The 23,135-nt window shown below is 39.7% G+C and overlaps 1 protein-coding gene across 1 annotated transcript in view; it reads right to left on the reverse strand.

Annotated features, from left to right (window-relative positions):
* Nucleotides 1-23,135, reverse strand: part of DPT (dermatopontin) — a 49,445-nt gene that overhangs the window by 20,617 nt on the left and 5,693 nt on the right. Inside the window, exon 2 of the mRNA XM_007123883.2 lies at nucleotides 7,106-7,231. Coding sequence (XP_007123945.1) covers nucleotides 7,106-7,231 — 126 coding nt within the window. The remainder of the gene's footprint in view (nucleotides 1-7,105; nucleotides 7,232-23,135) is intronic.

A 23,135-nucleotide genomic window follows, 5' to 3' on the forward strand; every position in this document is an offset into this window, starting at 1 on the left:
AAGTTAGTAAAAGGAAAGAAATCATAAAGATCAGAGCAGAAATAAATGAAACAGAAACAAAGAAAACAATAGCAAAGATCAATAAAACTAAAAACTGTTTCTTTGAAAAGATAAAGAAAATTGATAAACCTTTAGCCAGACTCATCAAGAAAAAGAGGGAGAGGACTCAAATCAATAAAATTAGAAATGAAAAAGGAGAAGTTACAATAGACACCGCAGAAATACAAAGCATCCTAAGAGACTACTACAAGCAGTGCTATGCCAATAAAATGGACAACCTGGAAGAAATAGACAAATTCTTAGAAAGGTGTAATCTTCCAAGTCTGAACCAGGAAGAAATAGAAAATATGAACAGACCAATCACAAGTAATGAAATTGAAACTGAGATTAAAAATCTTCCAATAAACAAAAGTCGAGGATCAGATGGCTTCACAGGTGTATTCTATCAAATATTTAGAGAAGAGCTAACACCTATCCTTCTCAAACTCTTCCAAAAAATTGCAGAGGAAGTAACACTCCCAAACTCAGTCTACAAGGCCACCATCACCCTGATACCAAAACCAGACAAAGATACTACAAAAAAAGAAAATTACAGCCCAATGTCACTGATGAATATAGATGCAAAAATCCTCCACAAAATATTAGCCAACAGAATCCAACAACACATTAAAAGGATCATACACCATGATCAACTGGGATTTATATCAAGGATGCAAGCATTCTTCAATATATGCAAATAAATCAATGTGATACACCATATTAACAACTTGAAGAATAAAACCATATGATCATCTCAATAGATGCGGAAAAAGCTTTTGACAAAATTGAACACCCATTTATGATAAAATCTCTCCAGAAAGTGGGCATAGAGGGAACCTACCTCAACATAATAAAGGCCATGTATGACAAACCCACAGCAAACATCATTCTCAATGGTGAAAAACTGAAATCATTTCCTCTAAGATCAGGAACAATACAAGGTTTTCCACTCTCACCACTATTATTCAACAAAGTTTTGGAAGTCCTAGCCATGGCAATCAGAGAAGAAAAAGAAATAAAAGGAATACAAATGGGAAAAGAAGAAGTAAACTGTCACTGTTTGCAGATGACAGGATACTATACAAAGAAAATCCTAAAGATGCCACCAGAAAGCTACTAGAGCTAATCAATGAATTTGGTAAAGTTGCAGGATACAAAATTAATGCACAGAAATCTCTTGCATTCCTATACACTAACAACAAAAGATCAGAAAGAGAAATAAGAAAACAATCCCGTTCACCACTGCAACAAAAAGAGTAAAATGCCTAGGAATAAACCTACCTAAGGAGGTAAAACACCTGTGCTCAGAAAAGTATAAGACACTGATGAAAAAATCAAAGATGACACAAACAGTTGGAAAGATATACCATGTTCTTGGATTGGAAGAATCAATATTGTTAAAATGACTATACTACCCAAATCAATCTACAGATTCAATGCAATCCCTCTCAGATTACCAATTGCATTTTTACAGAACTAGAACAAAAATTCTTAAAATTTATATGGAGACACAAAAGACCCCAAATAGCCAAAGCAATCTTAAGGGGAAAAAATGGATCTGGAGGAATCAGTCTCCTTGACTTCAGACTATACTACAAAGCTACAGTAATCAAGATAATATGGTACTGGCACAAAAACTGAAATTTAGATCAATGGAACAGGATAGAAAGCCCAGAGAGAAACCCACACACCTCCAGTCAACTAATCTATGACAAAGGAGGCAAGGGTATACAATGGAGAAAAAACAGTCTCTTCAATAAGCGGTGCTGGGAAAACTAGACAGCTATATAGAAAAGAATGAAATTAGAACACTACCTAACTCCATACACAAAAATAAACTCCAAATTGATTAAAGACCTAAATGTAAGACTGGACACTATAAAGCTCTTAGAGGAAAACATAGGAAGAGCACTCTCTGACATAAATCACAGCAAGATCTTTTTTGATACACTGCCAGAGTAATGGAAATAAACACAAAAATAAACAAATGGGACCTATTGAAACTTAAAACCTTTTGCAAAGCAAAGGAAACTACAAACAAGATGAAAAGACAGCCTTCAAAATGGGAGAAAATATTTGCAAACAAATCAATGCACAAAGGGTTAATCTCCAAAATATATCAACATCTCATGCAGCTCAATATTAAAAAAACAGGGCTTCTCTGGTGGCGCAGTGGTTGGGAGTCTGCCTGCCAGTGCAGGGGACGTGGGTTCGTGCACTGGTCCGGGAGGATCCCACAAGCCACGGAGCGGCTGGGCCCATGAGACATGGCCACTGAGCCTGCGCATCTGGAGCCTGTGTTCCACAACGGGAGGGACCTCAGCGGTGAGAGGCCCGTGTACCACAAAAAAAAAAACACAAAAAAACACACAATCAAAAAATGGCCAGAAGACCTAAATAGACATTTGTCCAAAGAAGACATACAGATGGCCAAGAGACACATGAAAAGCTGCTCAAGATCACTAATTATTAGAGAAATGCAAATCAAAGCTACAATGAGGTATCACCTCACACCAGTTAGAATGGGCATCATCAGCAAATGTACAAACAACAAATGCTGGAGAGGGTGTGGAGAAAAGGGAACCCTCTTGCACTGTTGGAGGGAATGTAAATTGATACAGCCACTATGGAGAACAGTATGGAGGTTCCTTGAAAAACTGAAAATAGAATTACCATATGACCCAGCAGTCCCATTACTGGGCATATACTCAGCGAAAACCATAATTCAAAAAGACACATGCACCCTACTGTTCATTGCAGCTCTATTTACAATAGCTAGGTCATGAAAGCAACCTAAATCCCCATCGACAGATGAATGGATAAAGAAGATGTGGTACATATATACAATGGAATATTACTCAGCCATAAAAAGGAACGAAATTGGGTCATTTGCAGAGACGTGGATGGACCTATAGACTGCCATACAGAGTGAAGTAAGTCAGAAAGAGAAAAACAAATATTGTATATTAACGCATAAATGTGGAACCTAGAAAAATGATACAGATCAGAAAGAGAAAAGCAAATATTGTATATTAACGCATAAATGTGGAACCTAGAAAAATGATACAGATGAACTGGTTCGCAGGGTATAAATAGAGACACAGATGTAGAGAAGAAACATATGGACACCAAGGTGGAAAGCGGGGGTGGTGGTGCTGGTGGGATGAGTTGGGAGATTGGGATTGACATATATACACTAATATTTATAAAACAGATAACTAATAAAAGCCTGCTGTATTAAAAAAATAAAATTCAAAAAAAAAGTAAATGCATTAACATGGTAGGTGCTCAATAAATAAAAATCATCATTATCATCATCATCGTGATCATCAGGAACTGAATCAAAGTCTATGAGTTGTACTTATTTTATACTCATTTATATTCAGTCTGATTAAATGAATTCATGAATAGAAGAATGAATGATTATTTCTAGAAAACAGTAAAGGGGAGCAGACTAGAGAGAACAAAGTGACAAATTTAGTCTCAAATTGCGAGGTTTACTTTGTCCTAAAGTAGCAAGTAGGCCCTGGCCTTCGTTACCCAATACTTTCTAGACAACCAGTGACATCTCTGAAATTTCTGCTCTTGAAGTTTGAGCATAAGAAGGGAGGCAGCACTGATATGCATGCAGCAAACACATTTCTGTATTATAAATATAGCACAGTAATTACGATGGCCACCCCAACTGATGAAAGGTATGACTGATTTTGCTCAAGCTCAAAGGGGCCATTGTCTCCCAAAATGAGTGCTTTGTGCATCATGCAGTGCCATGCAATGGTTGGTCCAGGGCACCGAAGCATCTAAATTCAATGCAAGCTGCTTTAAATGTTAACATTCAGTCCTATTTCTCAAAGTGTGGGTGTCTCCATCTCTATAATAACAGCTTCCCACCTGCTTAGAAGAACCAGTGGAGAAGCTGCCCTTCCCACCAGACCTCTGGGAGCAGTGCTGCAGCAGGCATCTGAGCTGGGGTGGGGGTGACAGACGCTACAGTGGAGGTGCCTATGAGGTCATTCTTGTCCCTGCCATGATTTCATGGTGAACAGTCATGCAGACACTATCCATCTTGTATTAAAATCTGAACAATGAGAGTAGGAGTTAAAGATTAGCTTTGATGGAGTGCTTTGGGGTAGACAGAGGAGAGTATTCTGGTGAACTGATTTTGTTGTTGTTGTTAGCTAGAGCTACCTAGGAATTAAGAAAAAAAAAAATTCTGTGGCTATGACTTGAGCAGAAGGGAGAGGGGGACCAGGCAGTGGAAAATAGAATGCAACATCTGAGAGTCATAGAAACTCAAGGCTGAAGGAAAACTAACGGGTTATCTATGTTAATTCTGAGGAAGGACATTATTTTTTTGGTCAAAACATATTATCCAGTGAACCTGATGAAAGGTCACGAATCTGGAGAAGAACCATTTAGGAAAGGAAACACATGCTCAATTCAAAACTGTCAGTTCCTGGGACATATTCTACACATGGACAGCCTTAGCATGCTGATGAGGGACAGCCTGGTGCATGGCGTGCAGCCGCTGGAGCTGTTTGGAGACTGAGGAATTATTTCAAACAGTCTCTGAAAGGTTGTGGCTTCCTCAGTGACGTGTTTGTGGTTTGCAGATGAATGGACTAAGAATTAATTCTCACATATAAATAAATATGCGTAACATTTACATATGTATCCAATCCCAGTGGGGACTGGTGAGTGACACCATGTCTGCATCTATCAGGAATTCGCTTTCTTGCCAGAGTTCAGTGATGCTGTATTATCTCATGAGAAACTGCAGAGACTGAAATGGGAGCAGCACCTTGGTTCCCACCAAACAAATAAATCCTGCACTTATGTGGGAGTTGGTTGGATGATTTTTTTTTCCTGTGCAGAGTGGTGCTATTCCTGAATCCCTAAAAGCTTGCAAGCGCAGAGAGGATAGATGCTCACTTAGTGTCAGGCTCAGTGCTGCAGAATGGCCTTCAAAGTGGGAAGAGAAAAATGTCCCCACCTACACATGTCCAGTTCTCTGGGAGGTGATTCAAGCTAGTTAAAGTGATGTAAGGGAAGGTTTCAAATACGAGAGTTATCAGGAGTTTTCACTGTGGGAAAACAGTTCTCACTCCAAAGGGCTGTTAAAAGGATCACATAGAATGATGCTCGTGAATGAAGTCTTTTTCCACTATAAAACATCATCATATCAATGTCAGGTTTCCACTGTAACCACTGTTACAGTTCCTATGCACCTGTGATATTTTGTTATTCATTCAAGAAATTTATTAAGAGCTTACTTTGTGCCAGGCAATATGCTGAGATGCTGAAGAAATATGGCCTAATTCATGTCCTAGACGTTTTCATTCAATTTAGAAAAACATATACCGTCATGACTCAAGAAATTTAAAGATGCCACTAAAATGTCTAGACACACCAGTGGGATAGTGAGTCATGCACTGCTTACCACGGTGATATGGCAATCTCATTCTGCTGCTGCTACAAGTGTCCCTTTGAAAAAGTACCATTTCCTTGACAACCGTGGTAGCTCTCAACTCTAACACCACACAACCAGAAAGAGGTGCAGCCAAGTGAAGCCTTCCTTAGAGGGACCACTTCTAAGTTGACTTGTTGTGTCTTTCTGAGTAATTCTCTCCTCTCTCCCCTGACCCTTTGGTTCTACCAACCATTAGTGACATGTCTGGGTGATGTAGTGGGATGAGGAAGGGGGAGGGTAGGGTGGTGAAGGAGGATGGGCAGACCACTGCAGACCAAAGCCAAGGATAAATGTTGCTACCAGAGATTTGAATGTCTTGGGCAACTTAAGAAAAGTTGCACATCTCTATTTGTCAGTCTGATATCAAGACTTTGTGCCTACCTACATAGCTCCATGTTCATTAATGTCCTAGCATCTTAATGATTGGGTGGCTCCTTCTACTCTACCCCAGAATGTGAAACCCCTTTGGCCTTGAATTCAGGACCTTTCACAATTATATCCTACACCCTAGCCATGCCTGTTTGCCTGCTGTGGTGGAGTAAGAACAGCTTTATGGAGGCGTTTTGGAAAGCTGGACAAGGTCCCTGCCCCATCAGATAGCTACTGATATCAGCTGACCTTGATCTCTGAATTCACCATTTATCATTGCTTCAAACAGAAAAATGTTAAGAGTTTGGAGATGCATATCCCTAGAGACATTGTGCCCCACTTGGGCATCTGTGGAGTAATGCTCTCTGGGTGCAGAGAATAAGCATAATCCACAAGGCTGTTCTTCCAAGCATCACACTGTGGAGAGACACATCATTTGAGTCAGCCAACCTTCAAATGTTGACACTTGGATTCCTTTGTCCAAAGCAGAAATGTCTGACTTGTTTGCAGACTGAAGAACTTGGGACAATTTACGTTGTCAACATCCAGTGTAAGTTGTCAGGGTAAATAAATACACATACATTCTCCTAGTCAACTCAAAGGCTAGGTCAGGTGATATTTGGTATCAGCCCAGGGATCCAGAAAGGAACAAAATTTCACAGACTGGAATTACATAGTTATCTAGAAAGCACTAGCCTGCTTTTTCAGTCTGTAATTATATACTATGTTTGCCACTCTGACTTGGAACAGGGTTGGCTTCTTCCAAAGAAGTCCTGCAGGAAAACATAGGTTCCCAAATGGGTTCAGCAGCCTTGGATGTGATGAGTAGTTATCGTGATAGAGGGAAAAGAGCACTGAAACAGGAGTCAGTACACTTCAGCTTAGAAGTGAACCCCCATGAAATAGCTGGGTGGTTTCGGGCAAGTCACATCCTTGCTCTATTCTGTTTGTTTCCTTTTCTGCCAAAAGAAGGGTATAGGAGCATTGGGTTGATTACCTGTAAGGTCTCTCCCAGTGTGAATATTATTCTGGCATTTTCTTCCACTCATCCATCCATCCATCCATCCCCTTCTATACGCTAGATGCTATATTTAAAACTTGTTTGTGACAGCCCAGGCTTATTTGAAGTCAGAAACCTGGACCAGAGCACCGCCCCCCACCCCATCCCCGCAAGCTCCCCTCCATCCCCAGAAGCAGTGAGGAGTTGCGTTTGGTTGCTAAACTCACCAGCAGGAATATGGGCATCTCTTGCTGTAGCGACAACAGTAAAATTGCCACTCCCGATCCAGCACTGACTCGAAGTAGCGGCTCTGGAACCCTGCCACCAGTCCATTGTTGGAGCACGTCTGGTACCTGAAAGAGAAGAGAACAAGTCCAAGTAAACCAACCACAATGATGTACAAGTAGACCCCCCCCTTTCTAAGATCCCAGCTCCCTCAGTTATTGAGTCATGCCACTTTTTCAATGACCTAGATTCCTTACAATTTATTCCATTTTTATGCAAATCATAAAAAATCTTTGTTTTACTGGTAGGAATGATGTATACTCTCCATTAAAATTCAAAGGATTCAGTCTTTCAACCGAAGGAAAATTGGGAAACTCGCTCTTGTTAGACCTCTATGAATATATTGTTAGATGGAAGAATGCATAAATGAATGGATATAGAGGCATCTAGAATTTTTACAAATGCAATATTGTATTGTTCATGCCACTTAAAATAAAAGATAATATAATTCACATTACTTGAATTAAAATAAAAAGAATACAAAGAGAAGCTTTCACAAGACCTTCTTAGAAGCATAAACCTGGAGACTGAACACAAGGATACTCAGCAGGCAAAGCCCAGATGAGCACAGAGATTTGTAGAGGGTGACCCAGTACAAGCTGCGGGCAGCTGGGACCACAACCCCAAGTTTTCACAACTTATCCAGGAATCTTTCTATTGCCCACTAGACAGCAAGCTCTACATGGTCAGGGAGTGTTTGGTCAAAATTCTATCCCCAGTGCCCACTGTGGGTCCTGACATATGGAGGCAGTCCTTACAGAGTGATGACGGGCCACCTGAACTCCTCAAACATCCTCTAAGGGTCCCTTTCCTGTCCAAGCTGCTCAGTTCTAATTCTTCTAGTCCACAGACCCTCCCTGCAGTCACATGAATTTTCACTGTTTCATTCTATCCGGGCTGCTGTTGTTCTAGGAATCAGCCTGTTTCATCTTCACAGCACCTTGCTAGCTAAGCGTTGGCTTAGAACAGTGTAATCATTTCTCCCTTTGTTCCATCTCCTGTCCCACTTTCTTCCACTCCTTCCCCACATCCCACCGGTGCCTTAAGGCTTGCTCCTTTTGCTGTGTTGATGAGGTTGCTGTTCTCCACCTGGCCACAGTGGGCTCCCGCCTTGCGCAGAGTGAGAGCTTTCATAAAACCTTCCAAAGGAGGTCTTTAGCTACCTCTGCTTCTTTGTATTTTTACCCACCTGGCCATTGATCATGTTCCCTCTTATGAGTAAGCAGAGAAGGCAGTTGTCTCTGTGTTATGACCTGACAGCTGCTGGAATGCAACCCTGTTTTTCAAGGAAAGGTAAGTTTCCAGAAAATATAATAGATAAAGTAAGAATAAGTACCGATGCTGATATGTGAGAGGGACCTTGCTGACACACAAACTATAAAACCATCAGTGACTGGATTTCATTTCATTCTTTTTAATTATTGGAAATGATCTTCTGGGTCTGACAAAACTAGATATTAAATATATTTCATGTCTTGTCAGAAAACATCTGTACTTTTCATCATATATTATTCATTTATTCATTTATGCTTATATATATTCAAACGTGTTTATTTATCCATTCATTCATTCATTCAACAAACTTGTACTCACTCACTATTCTGTTTCAATCACTGTGCTTCTGTGTTGAAAGAAGAATTGAGAGATGGGCTTGGTACTTGGTCACCATACAAACTGGCTTGAATTCCCTGTTCCCAGGACCTGTAAGAAGTTCTGAAAGACCTTAGAAAGCTCAGCTGTAGGAGCTCAATAGCGCAATTTATGACGTAAATTGAGACCTGTGCCCTTTGATAATCTAGTCTTCTTTGCTCTACCAGTGCTCGCATCTCATCAGGAGTATTACCACCTTGGAAAACACCTGGTACGTATCAGGAAGCCACACACTTGGAATGGAAAACCAAGGTCTGAAGGGTAGTCTTGGGGGCTGATCTTCCAGCACGGTCTTATTCTATCCTAATTCTAACAATGCGAGTGAAAGCCAACTTCAACAGAAAGCTCTAAGAGTTGTAAACAAAGCTCATATATGTCCAAAGAGAGAAGGTGCAGAAAACTGGTGCTCTCTGTGATCTTCCTCCTTACCATCACTAAAATTCTGCCTTCCTCTAAAACAGCCCTTTCAGAACTGAGCCAGGCTGTGGTTTCCCTGGAGCTGTTGTTCCATTGTCTTGGTTTGTCCTGTGCACTCAGACTATCATGGGGATAGCATTCCCAGGGTAGTGAGTTCCCATAAGCAAAAATAAATGTAGCAAGATAAGCTGAATGGTTTCACGGAGTACCAGTTCTGAAGGCCATCCAAGTTCCATGAATTCTCCGCCGGCTGCCAGCCAGGCAGCTGACCCCATAGTCCTGTATGGGAAGTGTGTGTGTGTCACTCTCTCACACACCACCTCAGATAACACTGCCCTGTGAAGATTATTTGGACACTACAGGCCCAGGGCCTAAGAACATATGATGAAAGTTAGACAACCAAACAGAGCCCACCTCCCCCAGCTTCTGTCCCATTGCACTCACATTTTAGTAGAGTGAGCCTGCACTGGAGTTTGGCAGTACATGAGGCCAACACAATGAAATTATTCCTTCTAGAATTGGATTTTTGTAAGGGTACATTTTCACACTCATGTGGGAGCAGTATAGCAGGGCAGTTAAGAGCATAGGCTATGTTGCTGGACTGGTGCTCCAACCACTTCTGACTGTGTCACCTTTGACAGGCTTCAGACCCTGGTCTCAGTTTCCTCATCTGTAAAATGGGCATAATAACAGTATGTACTTATTAAAGTTATTGTGAAGACCAAATAAGGCAATGTATATACAACTCTGGGGATAGTGTCTATTAATGATTAATAAATTACTTACTATTGTCATCATACTTTCATTTTGTCCACACGGCACTTGTGAGTATACTCTGTGAAATCTGCCCTTGGCTTCCCAGTCTCCATCAGTGGAAAGCTGGTGGACTCATATGTGTTCCTCGAGCTGCTGTTTCCCTAAAACAAAGCTCACAGCAGTCGACTGTCTTAGTCGCTGACACACCCACTTTGCAGCATAGATATTTGAGTATGACTTATTGCCCCCAATAGATGGTAAAGTCCTTGAAGGAGAAAGATCACTTAATCTTCTATTTGAATTCCCCACAGTGCCTGCCAATGGGGTCCAGCAAATGTTTGATGGAAGAACGAATGAAGAAATGAATGATCAGGGCATCTTCCATTATCAGAGGCAGAATGGACTTTTAAAAGCCTGTCATTCAAATCCAGGAAGGGCCCTGAAACTCCCTCCAAGTAGTTCTCAGGAACTCACGTGAGCAATCCATCTTCCCACTTCCACCTCTTTCAGGAACAAAGCCTACTCCAGGACGAGGGTGAAAAATAAGTATAGCTTTAGGCATTTCTCTCCCTTTCAATCACCTTTTTAAAAAGTACCTTATTTAATAAGACTCACCTAAACATTTGGCCACAAGCTGCAGGATTGCAAACACAGGAGCCAGGCAGGTGAGAAAGGGAATGAGGGCAGCCTGTCAATGGGAGTGGCGAGGGAAGTTGGAGAAAACTTAAATCATTAAAGTGATTCAGATTCAATTTTTAAAAAAGGTTGATGGTGAAAAGACATTCCTGAGGATCTGCTTTACTTCCCAGCACTTGGTTGTTGCTCCTGAATAGTCCACAGAAAAGAGTTTGAACCCCAAACTGCAGCTTCCCTGGTGAACAGTGACAGGACTCCAGCTGAGCGCTAAGCACAGACTCCCTGAGAACATTCCCTCAGAGTCTCAGGACTCTGGGGTGCCCTCATTCAGGACTCTCTCCTCTCCATTTGAAAAGACATATTTTCTTTCTTATCATCCCTTTGAAGCCTGGAGGCTCAGTTTCACAAACTGGAGCACTGTTAGCCATGCTCCACCTGACACTAGAAACTTTCTAGATTCCTCCTCCTTTGACAATAGTCATGGACCTTTTCTGAGAAAGTGGTCTTTCTGAAAGTGGTTTCTCTCAGGGCCTTCACCCTGAAAGCAAAGACAAAACCTTCTCCTGTGTCCACAATAGCAAAACATGGAAGCGATAGGATGCAGGGGAAAGAGCCCTTGTTGAGGAATCAGCAGACATGAGTTCTGGTCCTAGTCCTGACCTTCACATGCTGTGTGGAGCCTTATCTAAGTCACTGTGAGGATGAAATAAAATGATGCTTGCAAAAATCTTGGCGAAGACAGAAACAGGAAGATCCAGCATCCAAACTCAGATTTTTCTGAGGCCAAAGCTCCTGGCCATGAACTTTCAGGGGGCACAAAATGCTGCTTCAGGATTGTCATTCTGCTTCTAGTCCAATCTCCAGCCAGGCTTTCTCACTGTTTTTTTGTGTTCTTCATTGTGTCCAGGGCTGTTGGTCAGGCCCAATGATGGAGGTCAGGACTGGAAGGTGTGCATATATCTGGTTTTGCTGGTGAACTCTTCTGTGAAGTTTTAGTCTCTCCTTCCAGTCTCTGCTGGTCTCTGTCCCAACTCAAAGAAAGTCCAAACTCTTAGCAAGTTGGGGGTGGCATTGGGTTGAGTGGAGAACAGGGTAAAGGAAAGCAGCACTACCTTGGTTAAGAGCTTTTATAATCCCATCAAATGGGTGGGCTGGTTGTGCTGGTATCTTTCTTCCAGCTCTATAAACATACAGATGTGTTTTCAGGACTGCTAGCCAGTCTTCAGCTCCACGGAAAATAAGGAATAAGAGCAGCTTTGATCATCATCCAGGCTGGTGGCCACTCCATGTGACCAGGAGACCATATGGCAAAGCTCTTACTCCCCAGTGTTTCTCTCCCAACCCAGCTTGATGAGGGTTTAAATTCCACCAAGAGGGACTCATTCTTTTAGAGTAAAGTTTGACTCCTGTAAATTCTATTTTCCCCAGAATAACCCTTTGAGTTGCTATCAGACATTTATAACATGGGTCACAGAGTTTCAGAATGTTTGTTAAGTCTTTCAACAAATAGTCATTAGAACCTACTCTATGTCTGGTGCTGTACTTGGTCTGCAATCCTTTCCAGACAACTGTGCTAATAAGAGACACCACAACAATACAGATATTGGAGAGAAGAAGTAGATTGGTACTAAAGACAGAGAAGAGAAACAAGAGACTGGCTTGGGATAGTGGGGCAGTGAAATGGCAAGGGGCAGAGGCAAACCAGTTTGGGAGCACGTTTGCCTACTTAAAGGAGCTTTAATAGTTCTGGATTTCTCTCTTAAGCCCCAACAGAATGACTACATTCCTCATCTTGTCCTTTCTGCTGACATTTATACCTATTTCTGCAAAATGGAGATGACAGTTTCTACCCTGATAGTATTACATGAAGATTAAAGAGATGCTATATATCAACTGTCTACCCTAGAGCATAGCACAAAGTTTATTATGAAAGGGCAGGAAAGGAACTCTCCCAGACATCTCCGTCTGAACGCTAAGACTGAGCTCCACCCAACAGCAAGCAAACTCCAGGGCTGGAAGCCCAATGCCAAACAACTAGAGAGACGGAAGCAAAACCCCACCCATTAGCAGAGAGGCTGCCTAAAATCACAATAAGGTCACAGACTCCCCAAAACACACCACCAGACACAGTTCTGCCCACCAGAAAGACAAGATCCAGCCTCATCCACAAGAACACAGGCATCAGTTCCCTCCACCAGCAAGCCTACACAACCTATTGAACCAACCTTGCCCACTAGGGGAAGACACCAAAAACAACAAGAACTATGAAGCTACAGCCTGTGAAAAGGAGACCCAAAAGACATTAGGTTAAACAAAATGAGAAGAAAAAGAAATATGCAGCTGATGAAGGAGCAAGATAAAAACCCACCAGACCAAACAAATTATGAGGAAATAAGCAGTCTACCTGAAAAAGAATTCAGAGTAATGATAGTAAAGATGCTCCAAAATATTGGAAATAGAATGGAGAAAATACAAGACACATTTAACAAGGACCTAGAAGACCTAAAGAGCAAATAAACAATGATGAACAACACAACAAATGAAATTTAAAATTCTCTAGAAGGAATCAATAGCAGAATAACTGAGGCAGAAGAATGGATAAGGGACCTGGAAGATAAAATAGTGGAAATAACTACCACAGAGCAGAATAAAGAAAAAAGAATGCAACGATTTGAGTACAGTCTCAGAGACCTCAGGGACAACATTAAACACACCAACATTCAAATTATAGGGATCCCAGAAGAAGAAGAGAAAAATAAAGGGTTTGAGAAAATATTTGAAGAGATTATAGTTTGAAACTTCCCTAACATGGGAAATGAAATAGTGACCGAAGTCCAGGAAGCACAGAGTGTCCTATACAGGATAAATCCAAGGAGAAACACGCCAAGACACATAAAATCAAACTATCAAAAATTAAATACAAAGAAAAAATAGTTAAGGCAGCAAGGGAAAAGAAACAAATAACATACAGGGGAATCCCCATAAGGTTAACAGCTGATCTTTCAGCAGAAACTCTGCAAGCCAGAAGGGAGTGGCAGGACATATTTAAAGTGATGAAAGGGAAATACCTACAACCAAGATTACTCTACCCAGCAAGGATCTCATTCAGATTCAACAGAGAAATTAACTTTAAAATAAAGACTATTACAAGAGACAAAGAAGGACACTACATAACAATCAAGGGATCAATCCAAGAAGAAGATATAACAATTGTACATATTTATGCACCCAGTATAGGTGCATCTCAATGCATAAGGCAAATGCTAACAGCCATAAAAGGGGAAGTCAACATTAACACAATAATAGTAGGGGACTTTAACACCCCACTTTCACCAATGGACAGATCATTCAAAATGAAAATAAATAAGGAAACACAAGCTTTAAATGACACATTAAATAAGATGGACTTAATTAATATTTATAGGATATTCCATCCAAAAACAACAGAATACACTTTCTTCTCAAGTGCTCATGGAACATTCTCCAGGATAGATCATATATTGGGTCACAAATCAAGACTCAGTAAATGTAAGAAAACTGAAATCGTATCAAGCATTTTTTCTGACCACAATGCTATGAGACTAGATATCAATTACAGGAAAAAAATGTAAAAAAATACAATCAGATGGAGGCTAAACAATGCATTACTAAATAACCAAGAGATCACTGAAGAAAGGAAAGAGGAAATAAAAAAATACCTAGAAAAAAATGACAATGAAAACACCACAACCCCAAACCTATGGGATGCAGCAAAAGCAGTTCTAAGAGGGAAGTTTGTAGCAATACAATCCTACCTCAAGAAACAATAATAATCTCAAATAAACAATGTAACCTTTCACCTAAAGCAATTAGAGAAAGAAGAACAAAAAAACTCCCAAAGTTAGCAGAAGTAAAGAAATCATAAAGATCAGATAAGAAATAAAAGAAAACGAAATGAAGGAAGTAATAGAAAAGATGAATAAAACTAAAAGCTGATTCTTTGCGAAGATAAACAAAATTGATAAACCATTAGCCAGACTCATCACAAAAAAGAGGAGAAGACTGAAATCAACAGAATTAGAAATGAAAAAGGAGAAGTAACAACTGACACTGCAGAAATAGAAAGGATCATAAGAGATTAGTACATGAACTATATGTTAATAAAATGGACAACCTGAAAGAAATGGATGAATTCTTAAAAAAGCATCTTCCAAGACTGAACCAGGAAGAGCTAGAAAATATAAACAGACCAATCACAAACACTGAAATTGAAATTGTGATTAAAAATCTTCCAACAAACAAAAGCCCAGGACCAGCTGGCTTCACAGGCAATTCTATCAGACATTTAGAGAAGAGCTAACACCTATCCTTCTCAAACTCTTCCAAAATATAGCAGAGGAAGGAACACTCCCAAACTCATTCTATGAGGCCACCATCACCCTGATACCAAAACCAGACAAAGATGTCACAAAAAAAGAAAACTACAGGCCAATGTCACTGATGAACATAGGTGCAAAAATCCTCAACAAAATACTAGCCAACAGAATCCAACCGCACATTAAAAGGATCATACACCATGATCAAGTGGGGTTTATCCCAGGAATGCAAGGATTCTTGAATATACCAAATGAATCAATGTCATATACCATATTAACAAACTGAAGGATAAAAACCATGTGATAATCTCAATAGAAGCAGAAAATGCTTTTGACAGAATTCAGCACCCATTTATGATAAAAACTCTCCAGAAAGTGGGCACAGAGGGAACCTACCTCAACCTAATAAAGGCCATATATGACAAACCCACAGCCAACATCGTTCTCAGTGGTGAAAAACTGAAACCATTTCCTCTAAGATCAGAAAGAAGAGAAGGATGTCCACTCTTACCACTGTTATTCACCATATGATAATCTCAATAGATGCAGAAAAAGCTTTCAACAAAATTCAACACCCATTTATGATAAAAAATCTCTAGATAGTAGGCATAGAGGGAAATTTCCTCAACATAATCAAGGCCATCTATGACAAACCCAAAGCCAACATCGTTCTCAATGGTGAAAAACTGAAACCATTTTCTCTAAGATCAGGAACAAGACAAAGTTGCCCATTCTCCCCACTATTACTCAACATGGTTTTGGAAGTTTTAGGCACAGAAATCAGAGAAGAAAAAGAAATAAAAGGAATCAAAATCAGAAAAGAAGTAAAGCTGTCACTGTTTGCAGATGACATGATACTATACATAGATAATCCTAAAGATGCTACCAGAAAACTACTAGAGCTATTCAATGAATTTGTTAAAGTAGCAGGATACAAAATTAATGCACAAAATCCCTTGCATTTCTATACATTAATGATGAAAAATGTGAAAGAGAAATTAAGGAAACAGTCCCATTTACCATTGCAACAAAAAAGAATAAAATACCTAGGAATAAACCTACCTAAGGAGACAAAAGACCTTTATACAGAAAACAATAAGACACTGATGAAAGACATTAAAGATGTTACAAACAGATGGAGTGATATACCATGTTCTTGGATTGGAAGAATCAACATTGTGAAAATGACTCTACTACCCAAAGCAATCTACAGATTCAATGCAATCCCTATCAAATTACCAATGGCATTTTTCACAGAACTTGACCAAACAATGTTAAAATTTGTATGGAGACACAAAAGACCCTGAATAGCCAAAACAATATTGAGAAAGAAAAATGCAGCTGGAGGAATCAGGTAAAACTCTTAGAGGAAAACATAGGCAGAACACTCTATGACATACATCACAGCAAGATCCTTTTTGACCCACGTCCTGGAGAAATGGAAATAAAAACAAAAATAAACAAATGGGACCTAATGAAAGTTAAAATTTGTGCACAGCAAAGGAAACCATAAACAAGACAAAAATACAACCCTCAGAATGGGAGAAAATATTTGCAAATGAAGCAACTGACAAAGGTTTTATCTCCAAAATTTTCAAGCAGCTCATGCAGCTCAATATCACAAAAACAAACAACCCAATCCAAAAATGGGCAGAAGACCTAAATAAACATTTCTCTAAAGAAGATATACAGGTAGCCAACAAACACATGAAAGTATTCAACATCACTAATCATTAGAGAAATGCAAATCAGAACTACAGTGAGGTATCACCTCACAGTGGTCAGAATGGCCATGATCAAAAAACCTACAAGCAATAAATGCTGGAGAGGGTGTGGAGAAAAGGCAACCCTCTTGCACTGTTGGTGGGAATGTAAATTGGTACAGCCACTATGGAGAACAGTATGAAGTTTCCTTAAAAAACTAAAAATAGAACTATTCTTTGGCCCAGCAATTCCACTAGTGGGCATATACCCTGAGAAAACCATAATTCAAAAAGAGTCATGTACCACAATGTTCATTTTAGCACTATTTACAATAGCCAGGACATGGATGCAACCTTAGTGTCCATCGACAGATGAATGGATAAAGAAGATGTGGCACATATATACAAAGGAATATTACTCAGCCATAAAAAATAGTGAGGTGGATGGACCTAGAGTCTGTGATACAGAGTGAAGTAAGTCAGAAAGAGAAAAGAAATACTGTATGCTGACACATATATATGGAATCTTAAAAAAATTGGTTCTGATGGACCTAGATGCAGGACAGGAATAAAGAGTTGATGTAGAAAATGGACTTGAGGACACGGGGAGGGAGAAGGGTAAGCTGTGACAACGTGAGAGTGCGGCATGGACATATATACACTACCAAATATAAAATAGATAGCTAGTGGGAAGCAGCTGCATAGCACAGGGAGATCAGCTCGGTTCTTTGTGACTACATAGAAGGGTGGGATAGGAAGGGTGGGAGGGAGGGGATATGGGGTATATGTACACATATAGCTGATTCACTTTGTTATACAGCAGAAACTAACACAACAGTGTAAAGCAATTATACTCCAATAAAATTTTTTTTTTTTTAAAAAGGCAGGAAGGCAGGAAAGGTAGTAGTTGTTATTATTACTATTATCATAAATATTTGCAATTAAATGGAAAGAGAAGCTACATCCTAGTCTCCACAAAACACTTTCTGTTGGAGCCTACATTAGGGATTATCAAGGTTGAACTCTTCCAGTGGGGCAGTAAGATTAGCCTCAGAGAGTAGATAATAAAACATAATTTCAAGCTCACCTGCTCCAAGAAATCTTCCTGTCTTGACAATTCTAACTCTTGCTGATTTTTCTTCCTCATGACACGTTGATGTCACCATCACACATTTCACCTAACATGTACTATCTCTGAACCATCTCATGGTGAGATAGTGCAGGGGTTTTGAAGGTAAGCACTCTACCACTGATTACTGGTCTCCCTGCCACAATGATGGGGGTATGAACAGTCTCTTTAAATAATGCTGAGTTATATGCAGTCTGTTCTCTTCCTGCCCACATCTGAGTAAGAGTTCTGCTATCTTCTCCATGTCGGGTTTTAATTCTGCTAGTATCTAGCAGGTTTCAAGATGGTGAATCAGAAATGAACTGCTGAACAGCTTCTCTGGATAGAAAGTCATAGGACAGGACAAGGGAGAAATAGAAATTCTTCCCAAAACACAAACTCCTGCCCTGTTTTAGAAAAATACAAGCAGTAGAGGCTAACCCAAAGGCCTCTGAGAAGATCCAGGTTATATTATGAGACGTATTTATGTCCTAAGATCACTTTTGGCCTGAGAACAATTCCAGGTCATGCGAGGATTTCAGGCTTAATTAACCACAGGATCTCCTGAAGTCAATTATTTACAATATTTATTAACCAAGAGATCTAATACTACCACTGTGTAATCTGAAATGTGAAAAATATTTGACACTCATATTGTACATTTAATATGTATACTGAATTATATGTTCCCAAAACAAAATGGTACCTATCAGTGGTCTTTGTAATATAGCAATTTGTATATTTCAACTCCAGCTTTATAATTTACCAACTGTGTGATATTTATCTCTTTGAGTTTCAGTTTCCAGAGAGTAGTCATAATAGTAAGGATAAATAACTCTTATAAAGGACTTACCATGTGCCAGGCATTGTGTTAAGCTCTATACCTGCATTAATTATTTTAATCACCAAAACAATCCCGTGAAATGGGCTTGGATAATCAGTTCCCCACCACCACCACCATTTGATGGATAAGGAAACTCAGGTTTAGAGAAGTTAAGTAATTCCCCAAAGGACACACAGCCAATAATACATATATATTATCTCATTTAATTCTCACAACAATTCTGGGGCATTGTCTTTGTAGAAGTAGAAGCTGAGGCTTAGAATGTTGACATGACTTGCCTAAAGTTAGTAGTGGGGCTGCATTTTGAGAACTGTTCTGTTTGTCTCCAAAGTCCATATTCTTTCCATTACTTCAAGATACCTCGAAGAAACACACACACACACACACACACACACACACACACACACACACAGAGAGAGAGAGAGAGAGAGAGAGAGAGAGAGAGAGAGAGAGAGAGAGAGAGAAAGGTATCCTAACTCTGTGGAAATCTCTTATTCATTAGGAATATTATATCTGACAAGTATGCAGACAGAAGAAAATCCCCTACTGGGGGGAATGAACGTTTACCATCCTTATGAGCACAGCCAAGAGCCATTTTGCAAAGCCCAAGTTCCCTCAGACAATTGATTCCTGGATCTCAGGACAGTGACCAAGATGGAAAGTTGGCAAGAATCCTAGATCTACTATAACTCTATTCTCCCACACTCAACATTGTTTCCCTCAGAAGTCAATCTTACATAGATGTGACATCTTCTTTAGCCCAGAACTGACTACAACTTTATTCAAGACCAAAATTACCACGAACATTTAACATTCACCGGCAGCACTGTGGCATCAGCACTATGGCTTGGGTTCCACCTCTGCACTAGCTATGAGCAGGCAAGTCTCCTAATGCTTCTGAACCACGGTCCTTCATGTATAAAATGGGGAAAATAGTAATGCTGCCTTGCAGTATTATTGTGAAGATCAAATAAGATTAGACCATGAGTAGCACAAGGGCATAGACTGTATGTTATTTATCTCCATAATCTTGGAGTCTGGCAAAGTTTGTGATAATAAACATTTGGTAGTGAATGAATAAGCAAATGAATGTATGAATGAGGAATACTTTATAAACTATAAAGCACCATATCAGTTAGGATTAAGATAATAGCACTTATACTTAATGTACCTGTTTCATTGCTTTTTCAATTGTTTCACTCTTGGCTTTAATTCCTAATGTATGATGTAGGGAAGTTGTTCTAGATTTTACATGAGATCCCTCCCAGTGCTGAGATTTTGTGATTCTGTTACACTCTGCCTTTTAAACTCCCAATATGTACTCTACCAGCCTGCATCCTTATTTTTTAATCTTTTAATTCTGAAATAATTTTTGAGATACAGATTTGTAAAGATAATACATAAGATCCATGTATGCCCTTCACCTAGCTTACACTAAAGTTATCTTTCATCACTCTGGTGCCTTTATGAAAACTAAGAAATTAACATTGTACACCACTAAACTCCAGACTTCATTTAGGTTTTACCAGGTTTTCCATTAATACACATTTTCTGTTACAGGATCCAACCCAGGATACCATGTAGCATTTAGCCCATATGGCTTTTGCAATAAAGAGTTTTACTATTGTATTTTTAAAAGCATATTGGGACATTAAGATTTGGGGGATAATGGAAACCTAATAAAGAATTTATCCTGAGGTAACAAGTGTGTCAGCCATCCTCTGCGCATGGTTTAGAGAACTTCAGGAAGTCAAAAAAGACCATCCTGCATGGTGGTGAATGCAAGAAGCCAAAATGAGATGTGTACAGTAAAGTTGAGATCCATATTATAGACACTGGAATATTGAGAATGAAAAAAGCAAGCATAAGTTTGTTTTTGAAGTCTGTGAGTCTGTCTGTTTGTAAATAAATTCATTTGTATCATTTTTTTAGATTCCACATATCAGTGATATCATATGATATTTGTCTTTCTCTGTCTGACTTATTTCACTTAGTATGATAATCTCTAGGTCCAACCATGTTGCTGCAAATGGCATTATTTCATTCTTTTTTATGACTCAGTAGTATTCCACTATATATATGTACTGGGGGGAGGGATAAATTAGGAGTTTGGGATTAACATATACACACTACTATATAGAAAATAATCAACAAGGACCTACTATACAACACAAGGAACTCTACTCAACATTCTGTAATAACCTATATAGGAAAAGAATTTGAAAAAGAATGGATATATGTATATGTATAATTATATCACTTTGCTGTACACCTGAGACTAACACAACATTGTAAATCAACTATACTCCAATATAAAATAAAAAAATTAAATTAAAAAATGTAAGCAAAATGGTTTCCCTTGCAGGAAGATCTCAGACTTCTTTGTTGAGGGCACTGTGGGCTGCTCGATGCACTAACTAGTCTTGTTTGGTCTTTTGCTACATATTTAGTGGGACCCACTATGTGCCAGCATTATTCTAGTGCTGGGCAATATTCTTTACAGTGGTGAATGAGACAAAGTCCCTACATTCATGAAGCTTGCAATCTGAAGGGGACAAACTATAAATACAAATCATGTAATGACAAGAGCACTGCAGTAAACATAATGCAGTTTGGGGAGCAGAGTGTGAGAGACGTTGCTTTAGAGGAGGTGGTCTGGGAAAACTTCTCTGAAGAGGTGAGCACTGTGTGTACTGAATGATCAGAATAATGAATCAGGATGGATTGCTCCGTACTAGACAGAACCTTGGTATCAGTTTGAATCAGATTATGGAAAACTGAGTTCCTACTGTAAAAAATTAATAAGCAGAAACCTCAATTAGAGTCAGGAGGCCAGAAAGGGGTGCTGTCATACCCTTCAAAGATAGCAGAGCCCAACAGAAGAAGAAAGATTTCCTCTTCTTGCCTGGCAAGAGCTCAGCCAATGAGAGATTTTCATAATGCAACCAATGAAAATCCATGAACTTTGTTTAATATAGGCCCCCCCAACTTCTTTTTCCCCTCTATAAAAGAGTTTTCTCCTCTCCATTTTGTGGGGGACTTGTGCATGCCTCACTATAGTTGTAGACCCCAAATTGCAATTCTTTGCTCCTCCAAATAAATCCATTTTTTCTGGAGTTATAACTGGCTGTCTATTTGTTTTAGATCAACATTTTGTTGTTCCATATGGGGGTCCAGTGAAGACCCCTGATTACTCTGAGGCTTGTAAGCAAACAGGTGTGGTACCACATTGAGCTCATTGTTGCTCACTGCTTTTCTAACTGACCCTGGGGTTTGAGGGCAAGTCTTTCTCCTGAATCTGAGCTTCACCCTCTTTGCGTTTTGAAGCTCTCCAGGTTTTATTTGGGATCTGTTTTAAGGTTTCATCTTTTTTTGGTTAAGACTTTGTTCTGTATGCGACTACTCATTTGGCACTTCAGCCTGATTTTTGAAATCAGACTGATCCAGCTTGAACTGGCTAGCCATCAGCCCATTCCTTCAGGAATAGGGGCTATTCTATTGGAACTGTGCTGAGCAGCTTCCTGCCTGGCTCTTCCAGGACTAGACTGTTCCCTTAGAACTGGCTGGTATTAGGCCTGCAGGCCGTTTGAGCTATTTGAGCTGCTTAAGTTGTTTGGAAAGAATTATTTTACTCTAGAGAAAAAGCTCTGAGAAATAGGATCCCAGTTATCTAAATATTTTGAGGGTACCCCTTTCCTACAGGGATCCTGGCCCATTTTATCTTTGAAAACCAAGGTCCTTCTTCATGTGCCTGTCTAACCAAACGGGATTGACCTAACCGAAAGCAATTTAGAATATCAATGACCGTTATGAGGAAATTTTGAAATCCCTAAACGTACTTTTCTGAAAACCAAATTGGACAACCATAGCTCTAAAATTTCCAAAACTAAATGGAATGCCTATTTTGCTTGGTATTTTTAGGCTTCCAAACATTATCAGCAACCTAAAATTGCATCTTTGCAAATTAAGATTTTAACATGAACTAAGGTAAACAAAGAAAGATAACATGGTTCCCAAAGCCTCAGGCTCTTCTTCCTTGGCTTCTCTGTCTCAGGCTCCATCTCCAGCACCGTCTTGTCTCACTCCTTCATCTCCTCCTGCTCAGGGCCCACCTCCAGTGCCAGCTTCCACTTCCCTTCTTTGTGCCTGCCTACACCTCCCTTATGTCCCCTGTTCCCCAATATTAATTCTCTTGCCAGACTTCCCCTATTCTCTGAAACTCTCCCACTCCCTTTTCCTCTGAACTTATCAGAACCTATCCCTTTAAAATTAAGCCTTTTGGGGATCCAGAGGCTAAACCTTTCATTTCTTATATTTCCTGGACTAATGCTGAACTGCAAGTTACGGTCAGAGATTCTCCCAAAGTAACTGGAGATCCTCACAGATTTGCTGAATGACTATAGTGATTCAAATGTATCAACCTGGTTTCTAAGACTTACATCATCTTGTTCATAGGCTTGTAGGTGAAGGCCAGGCCCATCATTGAATGAAAACTGTTAGTAG

The sequence above is a fragment of the Physeter macrocephalus genome, chromosome 4 (genome assembly GCF_002837175.3).
Source record: "Physeter macrocephalus isolate SW-GA chromosome 4, ASM283717v5, whole genome shotgun sequence".
NCBI classification, from domain to species: domain Eukaryota; kingdom Metazoa; phylum Chordata; class Mammalia; order Artiodactyla; family Physeteridae; genus Physeter; species Physeter macrocephalus.